Raw genomic sequence first — 21570 nt, forward strand, 5'->3', positions numbered from 1 at the left:
GGGGGGGGCGTGGGACCCCCACGCGTGTTTTGCCCGGCCTCAGCCCCCCCCACCCCCCGCAGCCACGAGATGTTCGGGGGGAGCCCGGCGCTGGGGGCACCCCGGGGCCCCCCGCTGCTCCCCGCCAGCCCGGCCGGGAAGCGGCTTCCTGCCGGGAAGGAGCAGCCCCGGCGCCGAGAGCCGCAGCACGGGGAGCGACAGCGGGAGCGATAGCGGCAATAAACCGCGGCGATAGTGGCGATAAGAGCGATAGGCACAACCCCGAGAACCCTTCCGAGGATTCGCACCGGGAGAAGTTGCACGCTGCAGGCAGTCGCGTCTCCTCCGTCAAGTGCTCCAGGTCCTTACGTGTTTTTTTTTTGTTGTTTTTTTTTTAATTATTTTTCCCCACTATATTTTTTTATCTATTTTTTTTCTCTATATTTTTCCCTATTTTTTTTTTTTTCCTTACGCCTGCATCTTTCCTCCTGCGCCCCCCTCCCGAAAAACCCGCTCCCAGGGCATTTTCCCTCCTCCCTTCAGGTGGGCGACGCCGCTTTGTAAAGAGAGGGGAACAGCCCGACCAGCCGCGTTGCCCCCTGGCACCTCGCGGCAGCGGGTCCGGTGGCCCCAAATCTGGAGGCTCGGGGCACGGTTGGTGCCGGAGACGTAAATTTTGCAACATGGTGCTGGTGGGGGACACACACACAAACACGAGGCGTTGTGTAATGGGGGCTCGGTGGGGAGCAGCTCGTGCCTGGCATCACGTGTGCCGCGGTGGGATGCGGGCGCTGACAGCGGGATTCCTTCGGCGGGGAGCACGCGCGCTTTTACCTCCCAACCAAGCAGGCGAAGCCTCCCCCCGCCTCCCCGCCGCGAGGTTTCGGAGCTAAATCTCCTCCAGCAGCCTCGTGCCGCTCCGTCGGCCGCTTCTGGAGAGCCGCGGAGGCAGAAATGGGGGCTTTGAGGGTGTCGGACCTTCACAACGGCCGATGGAAAGCAGGGGTTCGCCCTTACCCCCATTCCCCATTGGGCTGCTGTGCTCGTAATTTGCCTGCCGAGTACAAAAAGGCATTTAAACAGCCCAGAAATAAATGCTTATTTCTTTGGCCGTAGCCTGTTTTCAGCTCCCTCCAAGTTTTCTAGCCCAGCCCGGGTCCCTGGCTTGCCGGCACCGTGTTTCGGGTCTCTTTTGCTCCCATCCCCAAACCCAAACTCCAGCCTCACGTTAACACCCGCGGCCGGCAGGGCCGTGCCGTCGCCTCGGCAGATGAAAGGTTTGATTTTTATAACGCGATTTTTGGTGTGGAGCGGAGGCTCACGTGGTTGTGTTGTAGTTTTCCCCTGCCCCGGGATTAATCTGCGGTGATTTATTTTTATTGCCTTACACGTATATGTGTATAAAAAAATATTTTGTTTGCTTGCTTTCTGTGCTCAGCACAGCGCAGCGACGCGCGGGGGATGCTCGGTGTGTGCTGCACGGCGGTGGGGTTTGGGTGCTCTGCGGGGAGGGGATTTGATAAGGAATCTGCCCGAAAAAAAAACAAAACACATCTGTGTGTCGGGAACCTGCCGGGAGGGGTTTCCTCGAGGAGCCTCCGAAGGCACAAAAGGACACACGGTGCTGGAGGGAAGCGCAGAATTTGCCCGGATTTGTGCTTCCCGAGTTAAAAAGGGGTAATTGCGCTGCAGCGCGGAGGGTTTGCCCTGCTGCAGGCATGATGGGAAATTACTGTGATTGTTTTGTGTTTGTAGAAGCTGTGCTGTGCATCGGCAGATTTAATTTAAAAATATATATATATATTTTTTGTAACATTGGTTTTGAATTCCCCGGGAACAGAGAATGTTGTTGTTTAGCTCAAGCCGGGCGAAAGAGCTTTCAGGGGTATTTTGTGTCCAGAGCTGCGCATCCGACCTCTGAACATCCCGCTGGTGGGAAAAAAAGATAATAATAATCAGGATTGTTTGTGCGATGCTAACAGCAAAGCCCAAGTGCCCCCCGTGCGGGCTCGTGTACAAGTGCTGGCCGAAAGCAATGAGTTTAATCAGGAGCAGCGATGTGCCAGAGCCCCGCTTCGTGGCTCCCACGCGGCGAAATTTCCAGGCTCCGCATGGCCGAGGTGCCTTTTATTTTCTGCTTCCGCCGTAATTTTCCAATTTAACAATTTTCAAATGATGCTTCTGGAAAATAATCGGTTTGAAATGAGTTCTTCGGGGAGCTGCTGGAGCTCTCTGGTTCCAGCAGGAATTATTCTTAAATCTGTTAAATCACAAAAAGGCTCGAGGCGGGGAGGGAAAGGCTGGCGTCGCGGCTGGGATTTAGCGGGGTCGCTGGAAAACCGTCCGGACGCCTTTCGGCACGCCTGGGGCGCAGAGCTCGAGGGTGAGAAGTCAGCCTTGGAGCTCGTTGTTTTCCCTGGCACTTTGGGCTAAAAGGCAGAGTTTTTGCCAGCGAGGTGTGCTTTGCCACGAGCTGGGTTTGCGCCCGTTTATTCCCACACCAGGCTGCATTTTGCGCTCATCTTTCCATCGTCTTCATTTATATTTTATTTTGTTTTGTGTTTTTTTCCATGCTGTAGCACTTCAGGTGCGCTTTCTGTGGAGGGAATAATTTCTTTTCCATTTTTTTTTTTCCCACTTCCTTGCATGGAATACAAGCACAAGCCCTTCCATCTCTCCGCGGGCGTTATCTCCCTCCCTCGTTATTGTTGTTTCTGCTTAGTGTTGATTGCAGATGCTCGTTTAGGGGAGAGAAAACAGAAAACCCTTGTGCAAACCGACGCTTCTGCGCGTTGCTTTGCCGGGAAAAGCCTCGAGCACGGATGATTTGCACATACGCACGTGTCAGGAGCGGGAGGGTGCGTCGCCAGCCTTAAATTCGGGGAAAAAACCTGCAGTTTTCAGTTAGTTTGCTCGTGAATAGCATTGAGCCTGCTGGAGGTGTCTGGGGCATGGTGCGGTGGTTTGCTTCGGGTTGAAAATTAAATTCAAAGCGCTGAAAGTGCGTCGCTGAGGCTGTGGCTGTGGCCAGGGGCAACTTTCCTTGTTCCCTTTCCCAGGGGCACAGCACGTGGCCAGGGTTGGCACCGCTCTACGAGCTTTAAAAACAGCATTTCCCAGGAATAACCCATTACCCAGAGCGGCAGCGAGCTGGGAGTTTCACAAATCAGGGTTGCATCAGGATTAGGGTTGAAAAAAATGCCCTGGAATAAGCCTGAGAGCCAGGGGAGCCGATGGAGAGCCACTTCCCACCGTGCAGCCGGCATGGTGACACGCAGTCCGGCCGGGGAAGGTCTGCAGAGTGTTCAGTGGCTTTATTTTTATTTCTTTATTTTGTTTTATTTTTTTTTTTAGCTCCCCATTTTTAACCAGGATTATTTGTGGATCAGATTCCTGCAATGGAAACTCGGGGGAGATGTGTATTCCAGGAATTCGTGGTGGGCTGCAGAGTGCCTCTCAGTGACAGGAATAATTGTTGTCCCCCCTTGCGTCCTGATGCAGAGCAGGAACACGGAGGGTTTTCTTCCCCCCTCTTAATCTTGAAAAGCCGTGACAGATGGGACGCGGTTTCCCATTCAGCTCCATCATTAATACATCCCCAGGTCGCGAGGGTGCGTTCATCACGTGCCCTCCTTGCCCCCCCTCCCGCGCTGGAGGACAGGGCTTTAGCACGAATATATTTTAATTCCTTAAGAGCGTCAAGACAAAGCCCCCGGAGCCTGCGCACCCGCGGTGCTCTCGGCCGCCGCTCAAAACTGGGGCAGCGCTTTAATGCTCGTCCATCCCCGAGCTGCCGCTGCCACCCCGGCAGCTGGGGCGGACGCAGAATTTGTCGAGGTGACCCCAAAACGAAACCGACGGAGGCAGGGAATCGTCAGCTGCTTTCGTCCGGGGGAGCACGCTCGTGTCCGGCTGCAAACCGCCAGATGCGACCAGTTCAGGTGGGCGCGAGTTTGGGTACAGCCTGCTGGTTTTTACAATTTTGGTGGCATCGTAATTTATTTTATAGAATTTTTTATTATAATCCTTCGCCTGGGACTTTGGAGACATTTTTCCAGGTGGAGCAAAGTTACTGGCGGCAAAGAGAGAGTTGTGAAACCCCGCACCTCCTGAATGCTTTAGGGACATTGTGAGGCTTTCACGAGCAAGCACTGAAATATTTTGTAAGCTGGAGGTGTGCAGATTGCCCCCCTCTATTTGTTTCCCATTTCTCTAGAAATTTGGATTTTGGCAGGAGCCACAGGGTGTTTTTTTTAGCTACCCCGAATACCGATCCAAGGTAGAAGGTGCTAAAACCCCTTTATGTCTTTGTAACAGTAAAACAATGCACAGCGTGAATGGAAAAAAAATCCTTGTTTGGACAAAAATAAAATAAAATAAAAAATAGCATTGGGAAAAACAGGAGCAGCGAGAGGGTGCTGGGGCTGCTTGCACATCGAGGTGGCGCCTGGCACCCCAAAAGGCAGAGGGGGGGACCACGGCAGCATCGCCGTGTGGAAGCGGACGGTGACCCAGGTGGATATAAACCCAAATTCCCATCTCTTTAACGCCTGAAGCTGGTGCTTGGGGTTTTTTTTTTTTTTTTTTTGTCTCTTGCCCCTTGCCACGCGCCTGTGGATGGGGTTGTGCTGATGTGCTGTTGTGGGGCTAATTAGGTGCTTTTGCATAAACTGTATCCCTGTTAATAGTGATTATTGGTGGTATTAATTCCTGCCAGCTTACTGCAAAGCATGTGGGGTGCAGTGGGGCTGATTCATCACTAGTTCTGGCGTTGGGAGCTGGGGGATGGGGGGGCTAAAATTAGCCTGTGGCACCCCCAGGGCCCCCAGGTCTGTCACTGGGGGTGGCTGTGCATGGCCCAGCGCTGCTTCAACCGGGCAGGGGCCATTTTCCACCTGGGAAACGGCCGTGGGCTCTCCAAATGAGACACGTCCCATTTTCTGGAGTGGGCCCTGTGTGCGTGGTGGTGTGGGGTCAGCCGTGGGCAGGTGACAAGGATGGGCAGGAGAAGGGGACGGGTGAGGTTGTTGGTGAGTAGCACAGGATTGTCATGGCTGTGGTCCCCCCATGGGCCAGGGCCTCCTCCATGGGGTGGGGTTGGATCAACACGGCTCAGTGCCGGGGCCTACAACAACCCCATGCAGTGCTACAGGCTGGGGGCAGAGCGGCTGGAAAGCTGTGCAGAGGAAAAGGCTCTGGGGGTGCTGATTGATGCTCGCCTGAACAGGAGCCAGCAGTGTGTCCAGGTGGCCAAGAAGGCCAACGGCATCCTGGTTGGGTCAGGGACAGTGCAGCCAGCAGGGACGGGGAGGGGATCGTCCCCTTGTGCTCTGCTCTGGTGAGGCCGCACCTCGAGTGCTGTGCTCAGCTTTGGGCCCCTCACTACAAGAAGGACGTCGAGGCCCTGGAGCGTGTCCAGAGCAGGGCTACGAAGCTGGGGAAGGGCCTGGGACACAAGTCCTGTGAGGAGCGGCTGAGGGAGCTGGGGGTGTTTGGTCTGGAGAAGAGGAGGCTCAGGGAGACCTCATTGCTCTCTGCAACTGCCTGAAAGGAAGCTGTGGGGAGCTGGGGGTCGGCCTCTTCTCACAGGTAACCAGTGACAGGACCAGAGGGAATGGCCTCAAGCTGTGCCAGGGGAGGTTCAGGTTGGAAATGAGGAGACATTTCTTCTCAGAAAGAGCAGTCAGGCATGGGGACGGGTTGTCCAGGGAGGTGGTGGCGTCACCGTCCCTGGGGGTGTTCAAGGCAAGGTTGGACGTGGTGCTTGGGGACACGGTTCAGTGGGTGACATTGGTGGTAGGGGGGTGCTTGGACCAGATGGTCTTGGAGGGCTTTTCCAACCCTGATGATTCTATGACTCTATGAGATGGGGTGAGATGGGATAGGGTGGGGTAGGGTGGGATGGGTGGGATGAAGCAGGATGAGATGGGGTAGGATGGGATGGGATTGGTGGATTGTGGTAGGATGGGATGCAGTAGGATGGGTGGAATGGGATAGGATGGGATGGGTGTAGGATGGGTGGGATAGGATGGGACAGGTAAAGTTGGATAGAATGGGATGGGTAGGGTTGGATAGGATGGGAGAGGTTGGATGAGTGGAATGAGATCAGGCGGAGCTGGATGGGGTGAATGAGATGAGATGGGATGGGATGGGCAGGATGAGATGAATCTTGCTCCTTGCCATGAGAGCTCTGCACCCAGCCCTGAAATCCCTGGTGGCAGCTGGGACCAGAGAGGTCTGTGGCTGCTGGAAGAGTGGGCTTTGGGAGCGTTGCAGGAGACGTCTTTGGCTCTGGCTTCCCCACTTCTTCTAGCAACTGATTGTTTCTGACTGGCAGAGCCCCCTTCAAGGGGGCTGGCAGAGTCCGTGCATTCCCCTGCCACTTCACAGCATCGCCTCCCCTCCTCACATCCTCCTCGAGCAATGGCAAAGCTGGGCAGAGCGGGCATGACCTCCTGCTGCTGATGGGCTCCCCAAACCAGCGTGTGCCGGGAGGTGGCTCGGCAGGGAAACCAGTCCCCGCTGCTGGAGGAGGTGGTCCTGCTCTGCCCGGCCTGGCTTCCTGGCACCGGGTTCAGCGGTCGTGCAGCTGTGTGTCAGCTCCATGAGCTGCTCTTGGCTGAAAATAGCAAAAAGGGAAAAAATAACAGTCTGGCGGAGGAAATTGGCTAAGGAAGGATTGCAAATGATGCTCGGGATGGGCAGTGCGTGAGTTTTGTTCCAAAACTGCCCGAGTGCATCTTGCTGCAGGTTGTCTAGGGAGATGCTGGGTCGCCGTTGCCTCTTGGGGGACCCTGGCAATGCCCCGAGGTGGCACTGTGCGGGGCTGGAAGTGCCTCTCACCTCCAGGTGCCTCCTCCATGGATGTGCATTTCAGTTTCTTCACTGAAAGCCACCAGGCGATGCTGGGAACCACTGGAGAGCAGCAGCATGCAGCTCAGGAAGCAGGGTGCCTTCTCAAGGTCTCACCATCTCGCCCCCAGAAAACCTCCAGTAGTCGCTGCCCTCCCGTGACCATAACCTGGGGCTTTGTCTTTGCAGGAGCAGAAAGATCCAGATCCGAAACATCCCCCCCCACCTGCAGTGGGAGGTAAGAAGCGCCGCGCTCCACTCCTGCCCCCTCCAGAGGCTGGGCCACCCCAAAAGCACCGCACCGCACCTCCTCCATCACTCAGCATGAGCTTGCGCTGCCGGGGCGCGCGGTCTCCACAGAGTCCTTCTGTTGCCTTCCCAGTATCCCCAGTCAGGAGGCAGAGGGTGAACTGGGCTCCATCTCCTGCCCGCCTAGGGCTCCCTGCTCTGAGCAGAGGGGCATCGCGGGGCGGCGGGGTGCGGGGTGGGTGAAGGAGGTCCTGCAGTCAGGTGGAGGTGGCTTGAGGATGCTCCGAGCACACGCGACCCCTGGGTCAGAGCAGAGCGAGGAGCCGCAGAGCGGGGGAGCCCTGCTGGAAATGGCACAGCCCGAGGTTCACGCTGGAAGGCCTGGGGGCAAAGTAGGGTTTGGGCCAGGCTGGCTGAGGACTCCTGCCTGCCTCACCTGCCTGGTCTGCTGCTCTCTCCCCAGGTGCTGGATGGCCTCTTAGCCCAGTATGGGACAGTGGAGAACGTAGAGCAAGGTAAGATGGTCCCGCACGGTCCCCATCTGTCTGAGAGCAGTGCCCCAGCTTAAGCCCATGCTGGAAAAGCCACTCTCAGCAGAACCTAATCGGGTGTGATGTGGTTGTCCCAGTGGTTTGTGCTGGGCTGAAGTGGTTTTCCCTGAACAGTCACCTGCTGGCAGCTCAGGCTGTGGGTAGCAACCTCAGCCCAGCGCAGGGCATCTCCTTTGCTGCTCCTTGTGTGGGGAGGAGACAAGTCCATGGTGGTGGACAAGTGCAGACCGCAGGCGATGGCTGCCCCCCCCCCCCCCCCAGGAGAAAGGCGTTGTGCTCCCACCCTCTGCTCAGCCCACCGCAACGTGCGGCACTGGGGTCTGGGAACAGTGGTGACAGCCATCTCCTCCTGCCCCCTAACCCTCCCTGTCTGGCTTCTCCCCCAGTTAACACAGACACAGAAACAGCAGTTGTCAACGTAACGTATGCGACGAAAGAAGAAGCAAAAGTGTAAGTGGCTTTTTTTTTCCTATTTTGTCTGTATTTTTCAATTTCTCCTGGGAACATGGTGAAGTGCTGTGCGGGGCCGGGAGTTGTCCACATCAGCCATGTTTTCTTTTTCTCCTGCTCCAAAGACCTGGTGGGGGCTGGTGTGTCCATGTGTTGAGGACAGATCTTGTCCTCGCTACCTTGGTACTCTCCGTAGAAGCATCAAGGGAGAGTAGACCTGGGGTGCTCTAAGCCCCATTGCCCTCTCCATGGACCTTCCAGGCAAGACTAATTTCCAGCCAACCACCCAAATTTCCCCGGTGAAGTTCAGCTATATTCCCCTGGCCATTTTTCCAGGCTGCACCGTTCCTTATTTTTCTTCTTGACTTCTCTCTCCCCCCATGGGGTTGTTTCCAAGCTCTTTCAGCTTCAAGTGTGTTAAGGGCTGCCTGCCCCACAGCCCTCTGCTTGTCCCCTCTTCCTCTGTGCTGTCTCCTCCTGCCCCCGAGGGGCTCCTGGCTGTGTCCCTTTGGACTGCATCTTTCCTACAAGCCTGCAGGTCCTCTTTGGGGTCCCAGTGGCCTTGTCTTCAGGGAGCAAAGCACTCTAAGATAGCGGAGAGTCAGGTCAGGTAAGCAGCCCATCAGAGTCATTTTCCTGGACTGGAAGTTCAGACCTAAACTGGGAACATGCTGTGTTGGGCACTGGTACGGCCACCCGGCCCGAGCAGCTGGAGAGGCGGAGTATGGTGAGGGAGGTGGGGAGAGATGGTGCTCGTTTAGGGCAGAGTCAAGTTAGAGACCAAGATTTGCAAAGACTCAACTCCTGCTTCCTGGAGCTAAGTGAAACCATCTGAGCAGCTCCCCAAAGGCTTCCAAAACGCTCCCCTGCCCTGGAGAAGAGGGCATTTGGGTTTGTCAGTAACTGGTCAGGGGACACGAGAGGGAGGTGGGGGTCAGTGGCCAGTCTGCAGGGTGGGAGCAGCAGAGGGCAAATCACCGGCGTGTTGTGTGGAGACCCTGTAGAGGAGTCGCAAAGAAATGCCACCCGTCAAGAAGAACTTCAAGAGGACGGAAGAGCCTGGTGTAGGCACCTTGCAAAGATGTGCCTGAAGACTTGTTGCATCCAGCAGAGGAAAAATGTATAAACTAAGAGTTAGTCAGAAGTGCAAGGACAGAAAGCTGTAGCTTTGCAGGATGGCAGCGGAGACAGGCGCCCCAAGGCATGGTAGGTCTGACCTTGAGGCTTTGCTGATGGATGCTCCAGCAATCTCCCACCTGAGATGGCCCAGCACATAATCAAAGCTGGGTGTGTGTTGCCTGGGGGACTTTGTCTTCTTTCTTCTCCTGTGGACCTGGGGGGAAGGACGCTGGGCTGGAGAGGGACGGTGCGAGGAGAAGCACTGGGGGTCCCACCCACCTCTCACCCTCCCCTCCTCTCCCTGCCTTGCAGAGCAATTGAGAAGCTCAGCGGCCACCAGCTTGAGAGCTATTCCTTCAAGGTTTCCTACATCCCGGATGAAGAGGTGAGCTCCCCTCCGCCCCCCCAGCGATCCCGCCGCGGGGGCCACTCTTCCAGGGAGCAGGGCTCCTCCCCGGGGGGCTCCTCGCAGCCCAAACAGCTCGATTTCCCACTGCGGATGCTGGTGCCCACGCAGTTTGTTGGTGCGATCATAGGAAAGGAGGGCTTGACCATAAAGAACCTAACTAAGCAAACCCAGTCCAAGTAAGTACCTCGAATGGTTTTGTTTCCTTCCACAGGACTCTCTGGGTCCACTTGCTTTCGGCTGTCAGCGAACGTTGTATTTTTGGGGTGTAGCTTCTGGAGAGGGTGGCAAGCTTCCCTCATCATGGGGTAGCAGCCCATGGGGTCTAGACAGCTCATCCCCGTTTCCCAAATCCATCCTTACTGGCCGGGGGGGCTAGGAGGGGGAGCTCATGCTGAAAATGGCCAGAAATGGGGTTTCTAAAGCCTAATGCTTTACGAAGTAGGAGAGGCTGGATCCTGCAAGCCCAGAGCCAGCCCCAAAACGGGTGTGCTCGCTGCTTGTCAGCCAGTGTTACTTGGCTCACGTAGCTCTCGCCCTGCAGAAATAGCCTGGGACGAGGCTTTGGAGAAAAAGGGCAGATCTGGGGATAAAATGGGGGTCCTAAAGGCAGCAGTGACACTCTGCCCTCGTGATTTGCTCACGCTGCAGCGCCCTGTAAGGGCTAGAGATGTTGCACAGGGGGAAAGGGAGCACCAATGGGCTTTTTGTAGCAATTTGAAGCCTTTTTTGCTATCTAATGTTTTTTATTTTTGAAGAAAAAATATATATAAGGACTGTCTTGTTGAAGTTTTCCATGTTTCTCGTGTCGATGTTTACATTGATTGCATGGTTTTCCTGCACGCTTTGTTCCTGCCCAGATGTGTTTGTGTTTAACCCAAAGCTGTCTTCTCCCATGTTCATCATGCTGAACCCGGTGATCCCACAGGACATGGGACTCCTGTACCAGAACATCCTCCAGGGCGTCCTATTTCTCAGAGAAGCTTTGAGAGGAAATTACTTAAATCAGAATAGCGCATCCACTTGAGCCGAATTTGTTCCGGACCCAGCTGGTGCTCAGCTGTCTCTGAAACACGCTGACCACTACTGATCCGTGCCGTTCGGCTCCCGGCGTGCGCGGCCCTGTGCTGTGCCGAGCAGAGTAGCGTAGAGCGCAGCGTAGCTCAGGAGGATGCTCTCTTTGCTGGTGCTCGCTCCTGCCAGCAGCAGGCAAAGACCGGTGCCCGAGCCTGCCTGTTCTGGTACGAAAAGTTAACCTCCAGCCTGGGTAAGAGAAATGTTTGAAGATTTGCATGCCTGTGTCTCTTGGGCTGAACCCAGTGCTCAACCTCTGCTCCCCTTGCTCGTCACCATCCCCTGCTCCAGCAGCTTGTGGGCGTTGGGTTTTAGAGAGGTCCCTGTTGGCAAGAAGAGGTTTGTATGGAAAGGGAGTGGCCCCACAGGGTGAGGAACCCAGGCTCGCCGGGGAGCACGGCCACCTTGCAGCTGTGGAGGCACCTGCTGCCCTCCCGGCTGCAACGTGCGCCACGCTCGGGTCCATCCTGGGCCTCCAGCCCTTCTTCTCCAGGTGAGTCCCTGGGTGCGTTTGGCAGCGGGTGCACCCTTGCCCTTGCCACCTGAGACTGGAAAGTTTTCCTTTGCAAGCCCTGACTCTCACTCCATGCCTGGTGAGGAGGATGGGGGACACGGTTCCTTCCAAAACGCTGCTGCCTGGGGCAGCTCCTGCTTCGGAGCCCTTCCACCCTTGTGGGTTGACCTCCCACGCCCACCCCGAAGATGCCATGCCGCAGAGGAAGGCTGCGCTCCGTGCTCTCACCTGTCCAGGCCAGCCCCAGGAGGCCACGGGCCGTGGTGGGCCACTGCTTCTGCTCCAGCCTCTGGCAAGGGGGGACCTCGTGCACGTGGCCCATGCAGTCATGGGAGGCTGCTGCCTTCAGTTTTGGGGTGTCGACCATCCTCTTCCTCAGCTGTCTTCTCCTCTGTCCTCCCATTGGACTGGAGCCGTGCCGCAGCAGCACTGGGACGTGCTGGGAAGCCTGGAGCCCTCCCCAGCCCTCCTGCCCTGTGGGGCCGGGCGTGCTTGGATGCAGCAGCCCCTTCCTGGTGCCACATCTCGTCCCCACAGACTGAGCTGGAACTCACACGTCCAGGCTGGGATGGCTTGCAGGCCAGCAGGAATCATGGCCCTGTGCTTCTCCACGATGCTTGGCATTTCAGAGCCTCCATCCAGCTCGTTTGCAGCTCTCAGCCCCTGTTTGGTACCGAGGCATGGCCGTGTGCCCCATCTCCACCTTCCTCAGCTGCTTCTGGGTCTGAGAAGTTGCCTGACTCGGTCCTGCCGCCGGACTGAGGCACAGACCCGCTCGGACGCACATCGTGGTGCACTTGCCTTCCCCCCGGCTGCGGGAGGCAGTGGAGGTCCCCGTGGCACTGGGCACAGGATCAGCCTCCGAAGGACCAAGTCCTCCGAGTCAGCCTGATGGAGCTCTGCAGCTGGGAGCATCCCAGAGGGTGTCACACATGGGTGGCAGTGTGTGGCTTGGTCCCTGTGTGCCGTGGAGTCAGCACCGGTGCCTCCAGCACCCCAGTGCCCGGTGTGAGATGGACCAGTCTCCTGCTCTAGCTGACGCCACAGAAGATCTGCTGGAGTGCCGCAGCAGTCTGACTGTCTCCCCTTTCCCTCCTCGGTGCTTAGATGAGACCAGCTGGCAGGGACAGGCTTTCCCCTTCGCTCAGGGTTACCCTGCTGCTCCCCCTCTCCCTGTAGATGAAGCCTTCTTGGCTCTACGTGGAGGTCGGTGAGCTCCTGTAGGAGGAGATGACCCCTGCAAACCCACCAGGACCCAGCATCACCCCAGCGCTGTGCTGGGGGCACTGCACCACCACCTCGGCCTTGCTCGCACAGCAGCACCCATGGGCAGTGGGGTCGGGACGTGGACCCCTTACAAGAACAGGAACTTGGCCGTTGGCACAGGGCACGGTGGTGGAGCCGGACACGCGGCGCTGGGGGCAAGTACTGCGCCTCCCCGTAGGATGGGGGCTGGCACGGCCCCGGCCGGGTCGGTGACGGGGACCCCAAGGTGGCGGCCACGGGGCCGATGGCAGGATGGCCACCTGGAGTCGTCCTCCAGCAGGATGAAGGCTCGGTGGAGAAGGAGAAAAGATTGCTTATGCATCACCCGTGTCCTTCAAGGCACGTGGTTCACGTGTCAGAGCCTCCTACCCTGCTTTCCCTCTCCCAGGGCCCTAGCCAGGTGCGGGGGTGCAGCGAGGAGCGAGCTGGAGGCCCCTGCCTCCCTCCTGCCACCCCCTGAGGGAAGGAGCAGAGCAGCTAGAGCACGGCCTTGGCCTGTGCGCAAGGGAAAACTTTATGGTCTCACAGGGACGGGCTTGAGTACGAGCACCATTGTGCGTGTGCACGTGTGACTCCGTGCCCTGACAGCCACGGGTAAGTTGTCTCTGTCCTGGAGGACGCGCAGCGCTGGTGGCAGCTGCTGAGCAGCCTCGGGTGCTGTACATGGAGAGGCTGAGGTTGGAAGGGACCTCTGGGGACCTGGAACCCGGTCTCCTGCTCCAGCGGGACAGGTGTCAAAGACAGGGCAGGTGGCGGAGGGCTTTGTCCAGTGAAGGAGTTGTTCTGCCCCGGCTTGGTGTCGGATGGTGGTTGGCATCCCTCAGTCCCCAGGCAGACCTCAGACCGTAGAGGTGCGTGTAGGCCAAACCTGATCCAAGCCAACCGAAGCGCAGTGCTGCTTCTGGGTGCCAGTAGGTGTACGTCAGCAGGACCCAGGTTCAGCCCAAAGACTGAGCAGATGTTGAAAGGAGCCTGTTTGTGAACGGCCAGTTGAGCTCATGAGCTCTCAAAAGCCTTCTTGCGACGATGGCTGCGTCTCAGGGGGCTTCTCTCTGCTGGTTGTGTCACTGTAGGGTTGACATCCATCGGAAGGAGAATGCTGGCGCTGCCGAGAAGCCCATCACCATCCACGCAACGCCCGAGGGGTGCTCCGAAGCGTGTCGCATGATCCTTGATATCATGCAGAAGGAAGCGGACGAAACCAAATCGTAAGTGCGACATTCACTGGCTTGACTAAATTGTCAGATACGCTTGTCAGTTGCCATGGAGTCGAGGAGCTCGGGTGGCTCGGGTGGCGTGCAGGCAAGCTCGGAGAGCAAAACCTCAGAAAATGCAGATGGTTCTTCTGTTCCTCCCAGTGTCGCTGCTGCCCCTTGCTGGAGATGAGCTTACAGACTGGATGGGCCTTGAGATTTTGCTTTCTCCCGTTTTAGAGCAGAAGAGATCCCCTTGAAAATCCTGGCTCACAACAGTCTGGTGGGGAGGTTGATTGGCAAAGAGGGCCGCAACCTCAAGAAGATCGAGCAGGACACGGGGACGAAGATCACCATCTCGCCGTAAGTCCTGCTGAACACCGGCTGGTTCCCCCTGGAGCCACCTGCCCGTGGTGCGGGCAGCACCGAGCCCACGCCACGCGGGCCCGTCCTGCCGTCCTGTCCCCATCACCCGCGGGCAGTGGCATGGGGGGAGGAAGTTGTGCTGCCTGGGGGTTGGGGGGCCCTTCTCTCATTTGGCACATTTTCTTAATTTTGGCCTGAAATAAGAAATGTAACAGCATCTCCCTTTTGTCTGCCCGCGGGCTAGTTTACAGGATTTAACCATTTACAACCCCGAGCGGACCATCACGGTGAAGGGCAGCACGGAAGCGTGTTCCAACGCTGAAGTGGAGATCATGAAGAAGCTGCGAGAGGCCTACGAGAACGACGTGGTGGCTGTCAATGTGAGTCCCCAGCCTGCCCCTCGACATCCCCCTGCTTCAGGGCTGCTGCTGAGGCAACCAGAAAAATATGTGGGGGGTGTGGGGGGTCAGTCTGTCACGGAAAGGGCCACAACGTTTGCTAAGAACCCCAAAGACCCCCTTCAACCTTCAGCCCTTCTCTCTGTGTCTTTACCTCTCCAGCAACAAGCCAACCTGATCCCGGGACTGAACCTCAGCGCTCTGGGCATCTTCTCGACAGGGCTTTCCATGCTGCCGTCCTCTGCGGGGGCCCGAGGTGCTGCTGCAGCCACCCCTTACCACCCATTTGCAGTAAGTGCAAGAGAACCTGGGGCGTGAGGGTCTTGCTTGTGGGAGCAGGGTGGCCTCTGGACCCTCCTAGCTCTTGGGTTCGGGTGGGTGCCGTGGCTGTAGGGGCCATCTTGTGGGGAGCCTTGAACAAGCGCTCCAACCCCCGGCTGTTTTGGGAAGGTGCTCGTCCCAGCAGCCAAGTGGAGAAGACAAAGACTGAACGTGGCTTGTCCCTCCTTGCACGTAGCTCCCCGGGTAGATCGGCTGCGTCCTGATGTTGTGCTGACCTCGGTCTGGCTTTATCTTAGGCTTGCCACCTCCGGAGGGTGGCTCTCTGCTTTTGGCTTGCATTCCACATGCCAAGGTGGGAGCTGGAGGCCGCTGGTGCCGGCAGGGAGGGACGGTGGAGGTGCTCCCCTGTCCTGGCCCATACTCACACCCAGGTACTGCAGGCTGGGTTGTGCCCCGTGGCACAGTCTCTGGGCCACCCGAGAGGGGCTGAACCATGGCAGGACCCGCAGGCAGAGCGTGGCTGGGAAGGGGGCGAGCAGTGCCTTAATGCTTGGTGCCTTAATGCCCTAGCGCTCAAGGGGTCCTGCCTGCTGAGAGCTTATCTTCAGACAGATGCACTGCTAGAAACTCTTTTTGACATGACCCAGGACGCTTTGGCCTTTCCATGGTGCAGAAGTCTTGTAAGCTGCAAGTGCAGGGGCAGTCTTACGAAGGAGAGGTAGTGAGGTGTGTACGCAACGTGGTTTTGCAGCCAGGGCTGGGGAGCAGCCCCACCGTGCTGCCCGGGACGTGCTGCCTCCATCCACGTGTACAGGAAGGGCTACGGGGACACGCCAGGCACGTGTGGCAGCCCACGAGGATGGTGGGCAGGAGAGGAGCGGCCACCAGTTCTGTTGGCTGATGGAGAGAGAGGGTCCTCCTGTCCCCCAGCACCTGCAGAGCTCCCTTAGCGTGACCGAGTGACAGGGCGAAGCCGTCCCAGCTCTGCGGTCTGTTTCTCTCTAAATATTTCTGCTTGGATGCTTGAAATGCGGGGGGACGCCTCAGCACACGTTAATTTACTTGTACTGCTTTCTTTTTCTGGCACCGCCAGCAGCAGAGTGGTCGGAGGAGAACGGTGAGTGCTGAGCCCATGCCAGGCTCGCGGTGCGGTGAGGCGGATGAGCGTGACCCCGGGGCTTGTGGCCATGCGTGGTGGCCCCAGAGGGGTCCCCTTCCCCTGGGCATTGCTAAATTCAGGGCCGAGGAGCACTGGAATGGGCTAAAAGCAAAGGGAGCCCCTTCCCTTTTTGCTTTCAACCTCCAGAGCAGGAGGGGAGGTGTCTCAGCACAGGTCGTGTCCGTGGGGCGGTCGGTCAGTCTGTGTGTACCTGTGGGGAGGGGGATCTCTGCCTGATGCTCTGCCTGATGCTCTGCCTGATGCTCTGCCTGATGCTCTGCCTGCGTCAGCAGAGCCTTTGGGAAGAGCCGTGTCGGAGCAGCGCGGTGTCGGTTGTTGCTCCGTGAGCTGGGGGGGAGCTGCAAGGTTCCTTCAGGCAGCCTCCTCCGGCACGGGCTCCTTGACCCAAAACATCACCCCAAACAGGGAGCAAGGAAAAAATAAATAGGAGGTAGGCTCCCAGCTGGCTCCTTCCCCCCAGATACTGTGGTCTGTGTGTCGGAGCGATGGCCCTGGGGGCTGTAGCTGAAACCCAGAGCTATGGAGAGGTGCAGAGTGTGGCGGACAGGGAAGGAGGCTCCGGGTGAAAGGGGGGGGCTGGGGAGGTGCTGAGGTCTCCATGCCTGTGAAGCTGGGCAGAAGCAGATGCTTTAGTGCTGGAGATGATGCCCATGGCCAAGGTGCAAGCTCCTGAAGCCCCTGTCACGCTGGGTTAAACTGCAGGGCTGGGGCTGGGGAGCTGGGTTCAGATGGCTTGCACGTCCACTGGCTTGTGCCTGCCCAAATCCAGGGCTGGGAGGAGCTGTACCTCCTGCCAGGAGCTGCGCCTGGGCCTCGGGGACTCAAGGGACAGGGTGCTGGCAAGTGCCCCTTGAGGCACGGGGAGAGACACGTGGCTTCGTCCCTGTCCCTGTCCCAGCCTGGCCGTGTACCCACTGGCTGTTGGGACAGTCAGTGCCAGCCTTTGCTTTTTCTCCTCTGACCCTGGAAAAGGGAAGTGGCCGTGGGCTCAGTTCTTGCCAAATCTTCTCCACTGGGCACCAGCATTGCTCACAGCACTGTTCCGGCTTCGGTTCATGAGCTGAGGGGTGTCCCCGTGTCCCTTTCTTGGGAGGGGCAGGGTGCAAAGTGCAGCAGGGCCCTCACTGACTCTCGCCCCCTCTCCCCCCGCAGAGCTCCTCGGCGTACCTCTCGGGGCTGTACGGAGCCTCCCCAGTCGGTGCCTTCCCACATCAGCACCCCGTAAGTCCTCCTGCACCCGCATCCCCTGCGGGGTGCCCCCTCCCTGCTGTCCCCAGGGCAGGGATGCTGTTTGGGGTGGTGCACTGGGAGGGGGGGAAAGGGAAAATGAAAGAATTAAGGCAACCCCCTCGCTCTCCCGGCAGCTCCCGGAGCAGGAGGTTGTCAACTTGTTCATCCCGACGCAGGCGGTGGGGGCCATCATCGGGAAGAAGGGGCAGCACATCAAGCAGCTGGCGCGATTCGCCGGCGCCTCCATCAAGGTGAGCTGAGGCTTCGTGCCTGGGCGGCTCCTGACGAGGTGGGGAGAAGGGGTTCCCCAAACGAGGGGTGGTGCTGCCAGAGAGCCCCCTCCCCGCGGCTCTCTGCACAGGTCCCCGTGTCCGGGGGGTGGAGGGATGCTGCAGCACCAGGGTGCAGCCGAGCACACGTTTAACCCCCCAGATGGATGGATGTGCACCAGAAGTGATGCTGAGCTGGTTCCCCCCTTCCTGGAGGGGACAAATGGCTTAGCGAGGGGACAAAAGGCTTGGTGAGCCCCTCTCACGCTCCCCGTCCATTTCACAGATCGCCCCAGCAGAAGGTCCTGACGCCAGCGAGCGGATGGTCATCATCACGGGGCCGCCCGAGGCTCAGTTCAAGGTGGGCTCGGGTGCTGGGGACATGACTCGAGAGCATCCCTCGGTTTGCTGCTGTGCTGCCAGCCCCCTGATGGCAGGGGGGACACTTGGCTTGGTGCTGGGCACCCCGGGTCAGGGCAGAGCCCTGCCAGGCCCACGGGCTGGAAGCTCCTTGCTTGGCACCACTGTTTTGCTTCATTTTACATCGCTCCCCCTTCTCGCAGGCCCAGGGGCGAATATTTGGGAAGCTGAAAGAAGAAAACTTCTTTAACCCGAAAGAAGAGGTGAAGCTTGAAGCCCACATCAAGGTGCCTTCCTTTGCAGCCGGCCGTGTGATAGGCAAAGGTGGCAAAACGGTACGTGGGGGCGCGGCGGCGGGGCTGGGCCCGGCTGGGGGCGGCCACCCCAAAAACAAGGGCTCTGTCCCCTGCTGCAGGTGAACGAGCTGCAGAACTTAACGAGTGCAGAAGTCATCGTGCCACGAGACCAAACCCCAGATGAGAACGAGGAGGTCATCGTTAAAATCATCGGGCATTTCTTTGCCAGCCAGGTGAGGGTTTTCCCTTGTCCTCGTGAATATTCCCGCCTGGTTTCGGCCTCCAGGAGGCCCGCCCCAAGCCCGGCTCCATCAGCACCCTTTTCCTGATGGCTGCCTTGCATCCAGCGGTGTCTCAGCAGCTCTCCCCAGTGGTGCAAGCACTGAAATTAAGGATAGGCTTAATCGAGCTAAAAATACGCATCTCAGGATCGCCACGGAAGAAGCACCAGTTGAAAACCCGCAGTGTAAAGGCACGGCCCCGGCCTCAGCTCGCAGCTGTTGGAGCCGTCGCCGGCTGCACCGCTTCGCCAGCTGCCCCGGGAGAGGCGCAGGAGCAAACTGCTCCTTGTGTGCGTGCCCCAAGTGCAGCGGGGCCCGAGCAGCTGCCTGGCCCGTCATTAAGAGCCACGCGTGGGGAGAGGCTCAGTTGTGGGAACACCTGCTCGGACCAGGAGGGAGTGCAGGGTGCCCTTAAGCTGCTCAAGGCTTTGGCCGCTCATTTCAGATGCTCGTGGCTGTGCCGCAGTCCCCATCGCAGTCCCCCCCCAACCTCCCTCCTGACCCCCGCCTCTCGCTTTCTCCCCAGACTGCACAGCGCAAGATCAGGGAAATCGTCCAGCAGGTGAAGCAGCAGGAGCAGAAACACGCTCAGGGAGCCCCAGCCTCGCAGCACAGCAAGTGAGGCTCCCGCCGTGCCGGCCAGCACCGCCCGATGAATGTACCCCTGCCACGCAGCGGGCAGGGAGCAAACCAAAGAGCACCCCGAGGCGCGGCGACGGGCACGGGGACGGCTGCGGCTCCCCACGCACCGGCGACAACGCCGCAGCACCCGGCCGCTCGCCCCGGGGCGCTGCGGGCTCTCTCCATCCCACAGCCTCCACCCGACTTGACTCCCGACGCTATCCCTTTAGTTGGACTAACATAGGCAGAGGGTTTTGGATTTTTTTTTTTAATTGTTTTTATTTTTTACCTGAAAACGACTCGTTTTGCAAACCGTTCTCTGGCCAGGCGTGGCCGGGTGAGTGGAGGAGCCTGTCCGACACGCAGCGCCCGTGAGGGTAATATATTTTAGAATTAATATATCAATAACAAAACTAACGCCCATTTTAAATTTTTGTAAGATTTTTTTAATTTTTTTTTTTTAATTTCAGAGGGGTCACGGGATGTTTGTTTTTAGCAAAAGCAGGCTTTTTTAGACTTCTAAGGAAAGGAGCTAGTCCATTGGTTCTCTAATGCACAGTAGAGCAGAGTCGTAGGATTGCCAGCAGGAACAAAAATAATTAACCAAGTGTTAAAAAGCGATTTCTTAAGGGCTTCGAGAAGAGCAGTGCCATGAGGATCGCCTGTGTGAGCCAACGGAAGGGATACCGTCTCCTAAAGGAGGAACCTCTCCCTTTCACACGCCCTTTCCTCTTTGCTTCACAGAGTCCAAAACTGGGTTTTGCATCTGTTCTGCCCCCCGCCCTGTCCATCTGCCCGTCTTTCTCTCCATCACCCCCAGACAAAGCCGTGCTCGACATTAGCACCCCCCCCCCAAAACCAGCCTGCCCCCTGGTCCAGCCCGCAGAGAACAAACTTCCCCCGTGGCTCTTTGGGGACGAATCCCCCCCTTTTTTAGTTTTGGTGTTGGAGGAGAGACAAAGGGGAAAAGATTTACAAAACGTTGTTGGCCCAGGGCTTGAAGAAAGAACCTAGCAGAAGTTGTTACGAGAATGCAACATGCTACACACACACACACACAAACACACACACTAAAAAACTACCTCAGGTTTTCGTACCTCAGCACCTTGCGCTTGTGTTTCCCTTTTAGAGATTTTTGTATGCCTTGTAAAACTGATAGTTGGAGCATTTTTTTATTTTTGTAATAAAAACGAGTTGGAAAACGATCTCGACCAAGTCAGCTGCGAGGCGGGAGGAGGAAACCAGCCCACGCGTCCGAGAGCTCTTCTGTAGTCTCCTGCTAGCTGAGAGCCAGTGGCCGTTCCTTCGGAGAAAGCTTGAGAAATGTTAAAAAAAAAAAAAAAAAAAAAAAAGGAAAAAAACACACAAAAAAGGTAAAAGGAAAAAAAAAATAAAAGAACAGCAGCAATGAAGTCCAACCAGCGAGAGAAAGGACCAGGGCCGACCACCCGAGCCCGACAAGGTGCTGAAGGCTGAGCCCGTGCCAGCGACGTACTGACAGACTGCAATGCCAGTTTTTGTCTACTGCAAAGTGTTCTGTGAAAAAAGCCAACGACAACAAACAAACAAAATATATCCAGCTAACAAGAGCCTGAGCTTGCTCTCCGTTGCTTTCTTTCCAGTGCCCTGTGGTGGTCGTGGCTGTGCTGAGAGCGGGATGGGTGACAGGTCCCTGGCTGGGAAAGGGGGGGTGAACAAGAGGGTTACAGCTTTCTGGGGGTGTTTTTTATTATTATTTTTTTTAATCTTTTGTTTTAAACCCAGCAGCAGGGATGCCCTGATGACAAAAGTGAGGGGGGTTCATGGGTCCATGTCCCATCCTCCACCATCACCCGTACACAGCATCTTCATTGCTGGCCTTCGGGCTTGAAGTTGACCTAAGAGGCTTGGGTTGAACCCCAACCTCCCACCTCCCCCTCCAGGGCTGCAGCAGCCTCCCCACGGGCCAGGTTTCATGCCCAGAACAGGTCTGTGTGTTTGGCTTTTAGTTTGGGGTGGTGGTGGTAATATAAGGGCTTAGAGGTGGGTGCTAAAGAGAATTAAATGACCTGAGTCACACAGTAGCGAGGGAACGGGCTCCTTCCCTCCAGCTCAAAGCAGCTCGTCATACCTACATGCTTTGTAAAGGTGCAGGGAACAAAAAGTTCCCCCCCCTCCGCCCACAGTCTGGCGCTGCAGAAGTACTCACCCAAAGCTGGTCGGTTCTAAGGGGGCTCTGTCCCCACGCCCCCAGTCCCAGACAGCCGGCAGCGAGGAATGACTGCTCCGGCTGTGACTGATGGGCTCTGGGGCAGACCCGCGCTCACCAGCGCATTAAAGGACGGGTTTGATCCAGACGCACTGTCTGAGCCCCCCAGCCTCCTTCCTGTGAGTAAGGAGCACGTCAGCAGGCAGATGACGGCATGAGAAGCGCACGAAGCAGGACGCAGAGCAGCCCCCCTCTCCCTCCTCCCTGCCCAGGGAGCACACAGCATTACTCACGCTGCAGCGCAGGCCTTCGGCGTGCTCTCGAGTCAGCACTGAAAGACTTAAGGGATGATTTCTCACCCTAGAATGCCCTCAGAACATCTTATAAGGGCGTAAGGAACCAAGCCACAGCTGAAGGTCCACATCCCATGGGATGACCTTGCAGAC

General features: G+C 57.5%; 1 protein-coding gene across 1 annotated transcript in view; it reads left to right on the forward strand.

Moving 5' to 3' along the window:
- IGF2BP2 (insulin like growth factor 2 mRNA binding protein 2) overlaps window positions 1-20525 on the forward strand; it is a 21592-nt gene extending 1067 nt beyond the window's left edge. Inside the window, exons 3-16 of the mRNA XM_035334548.1 lie at window positions 7021-7069; window positions 7544-7595; window positions 8018-8081; window positions 9513-9785; window positions 13534-13668; window positions 13894-14016; window positions 14264-14399; window positions 14580-14708; window positions 17032-17100; window positions 17244-17360; window positions 17665-17739; window positions 17942-18073; window positions 18154-18267; window positions 18842-20525. Of these exons, the coding sequence (XP_035190439.1) occupies window positions 7021-7069; window positions 7544-7595; window positions 8018-8081; window positions 9513-9785; window positions 13534-13668; window positions 13894-14016; window positions 14264-14399; window positions 14580-14708; window positions 17032-17100; window positions 17244-17360; window positions 17665-17739; window positions 17942-18073; window positions 18154-18267; window positions 18842-18937 (1564 nt within the window). The 3' untranslated portion in view covers window positions 18938-20525. The remainder of the gene's footprint in view (window positions 1-7020; window positions 7070-7543; window positions 7596-8017; window positions 8082-9512; window positions 9786-13533; window positions 13669-13893; window positions 14017-14263; window positions 14400-14579; window positions 14709-17031; window positions 17101-17243; window positions 17361-17664; window positions 17740-17941; window positions 18074-18153; window positions 18268-18841) is intronic.
- The last annotated feature ends 1045 nt before the right edge of the window (window positions 20526-21570 follow it).

Source organism: Oxyura jamaicensis, chromosome 9 (assembly GCF_011077185.1).
Source record: "Oxyura jamaicensis isolate SHBP4307 breed ruddy duck chromosome 9, BPBGC_Ojam_1.0, whole genome shotgun sequence".
NCBI classification, from domain to species: Eukaryota; Metazoa; Chordata; class Aves; order Anseriformes; family Anatidae; genus Oxyura; species Oxyura jamaicensis.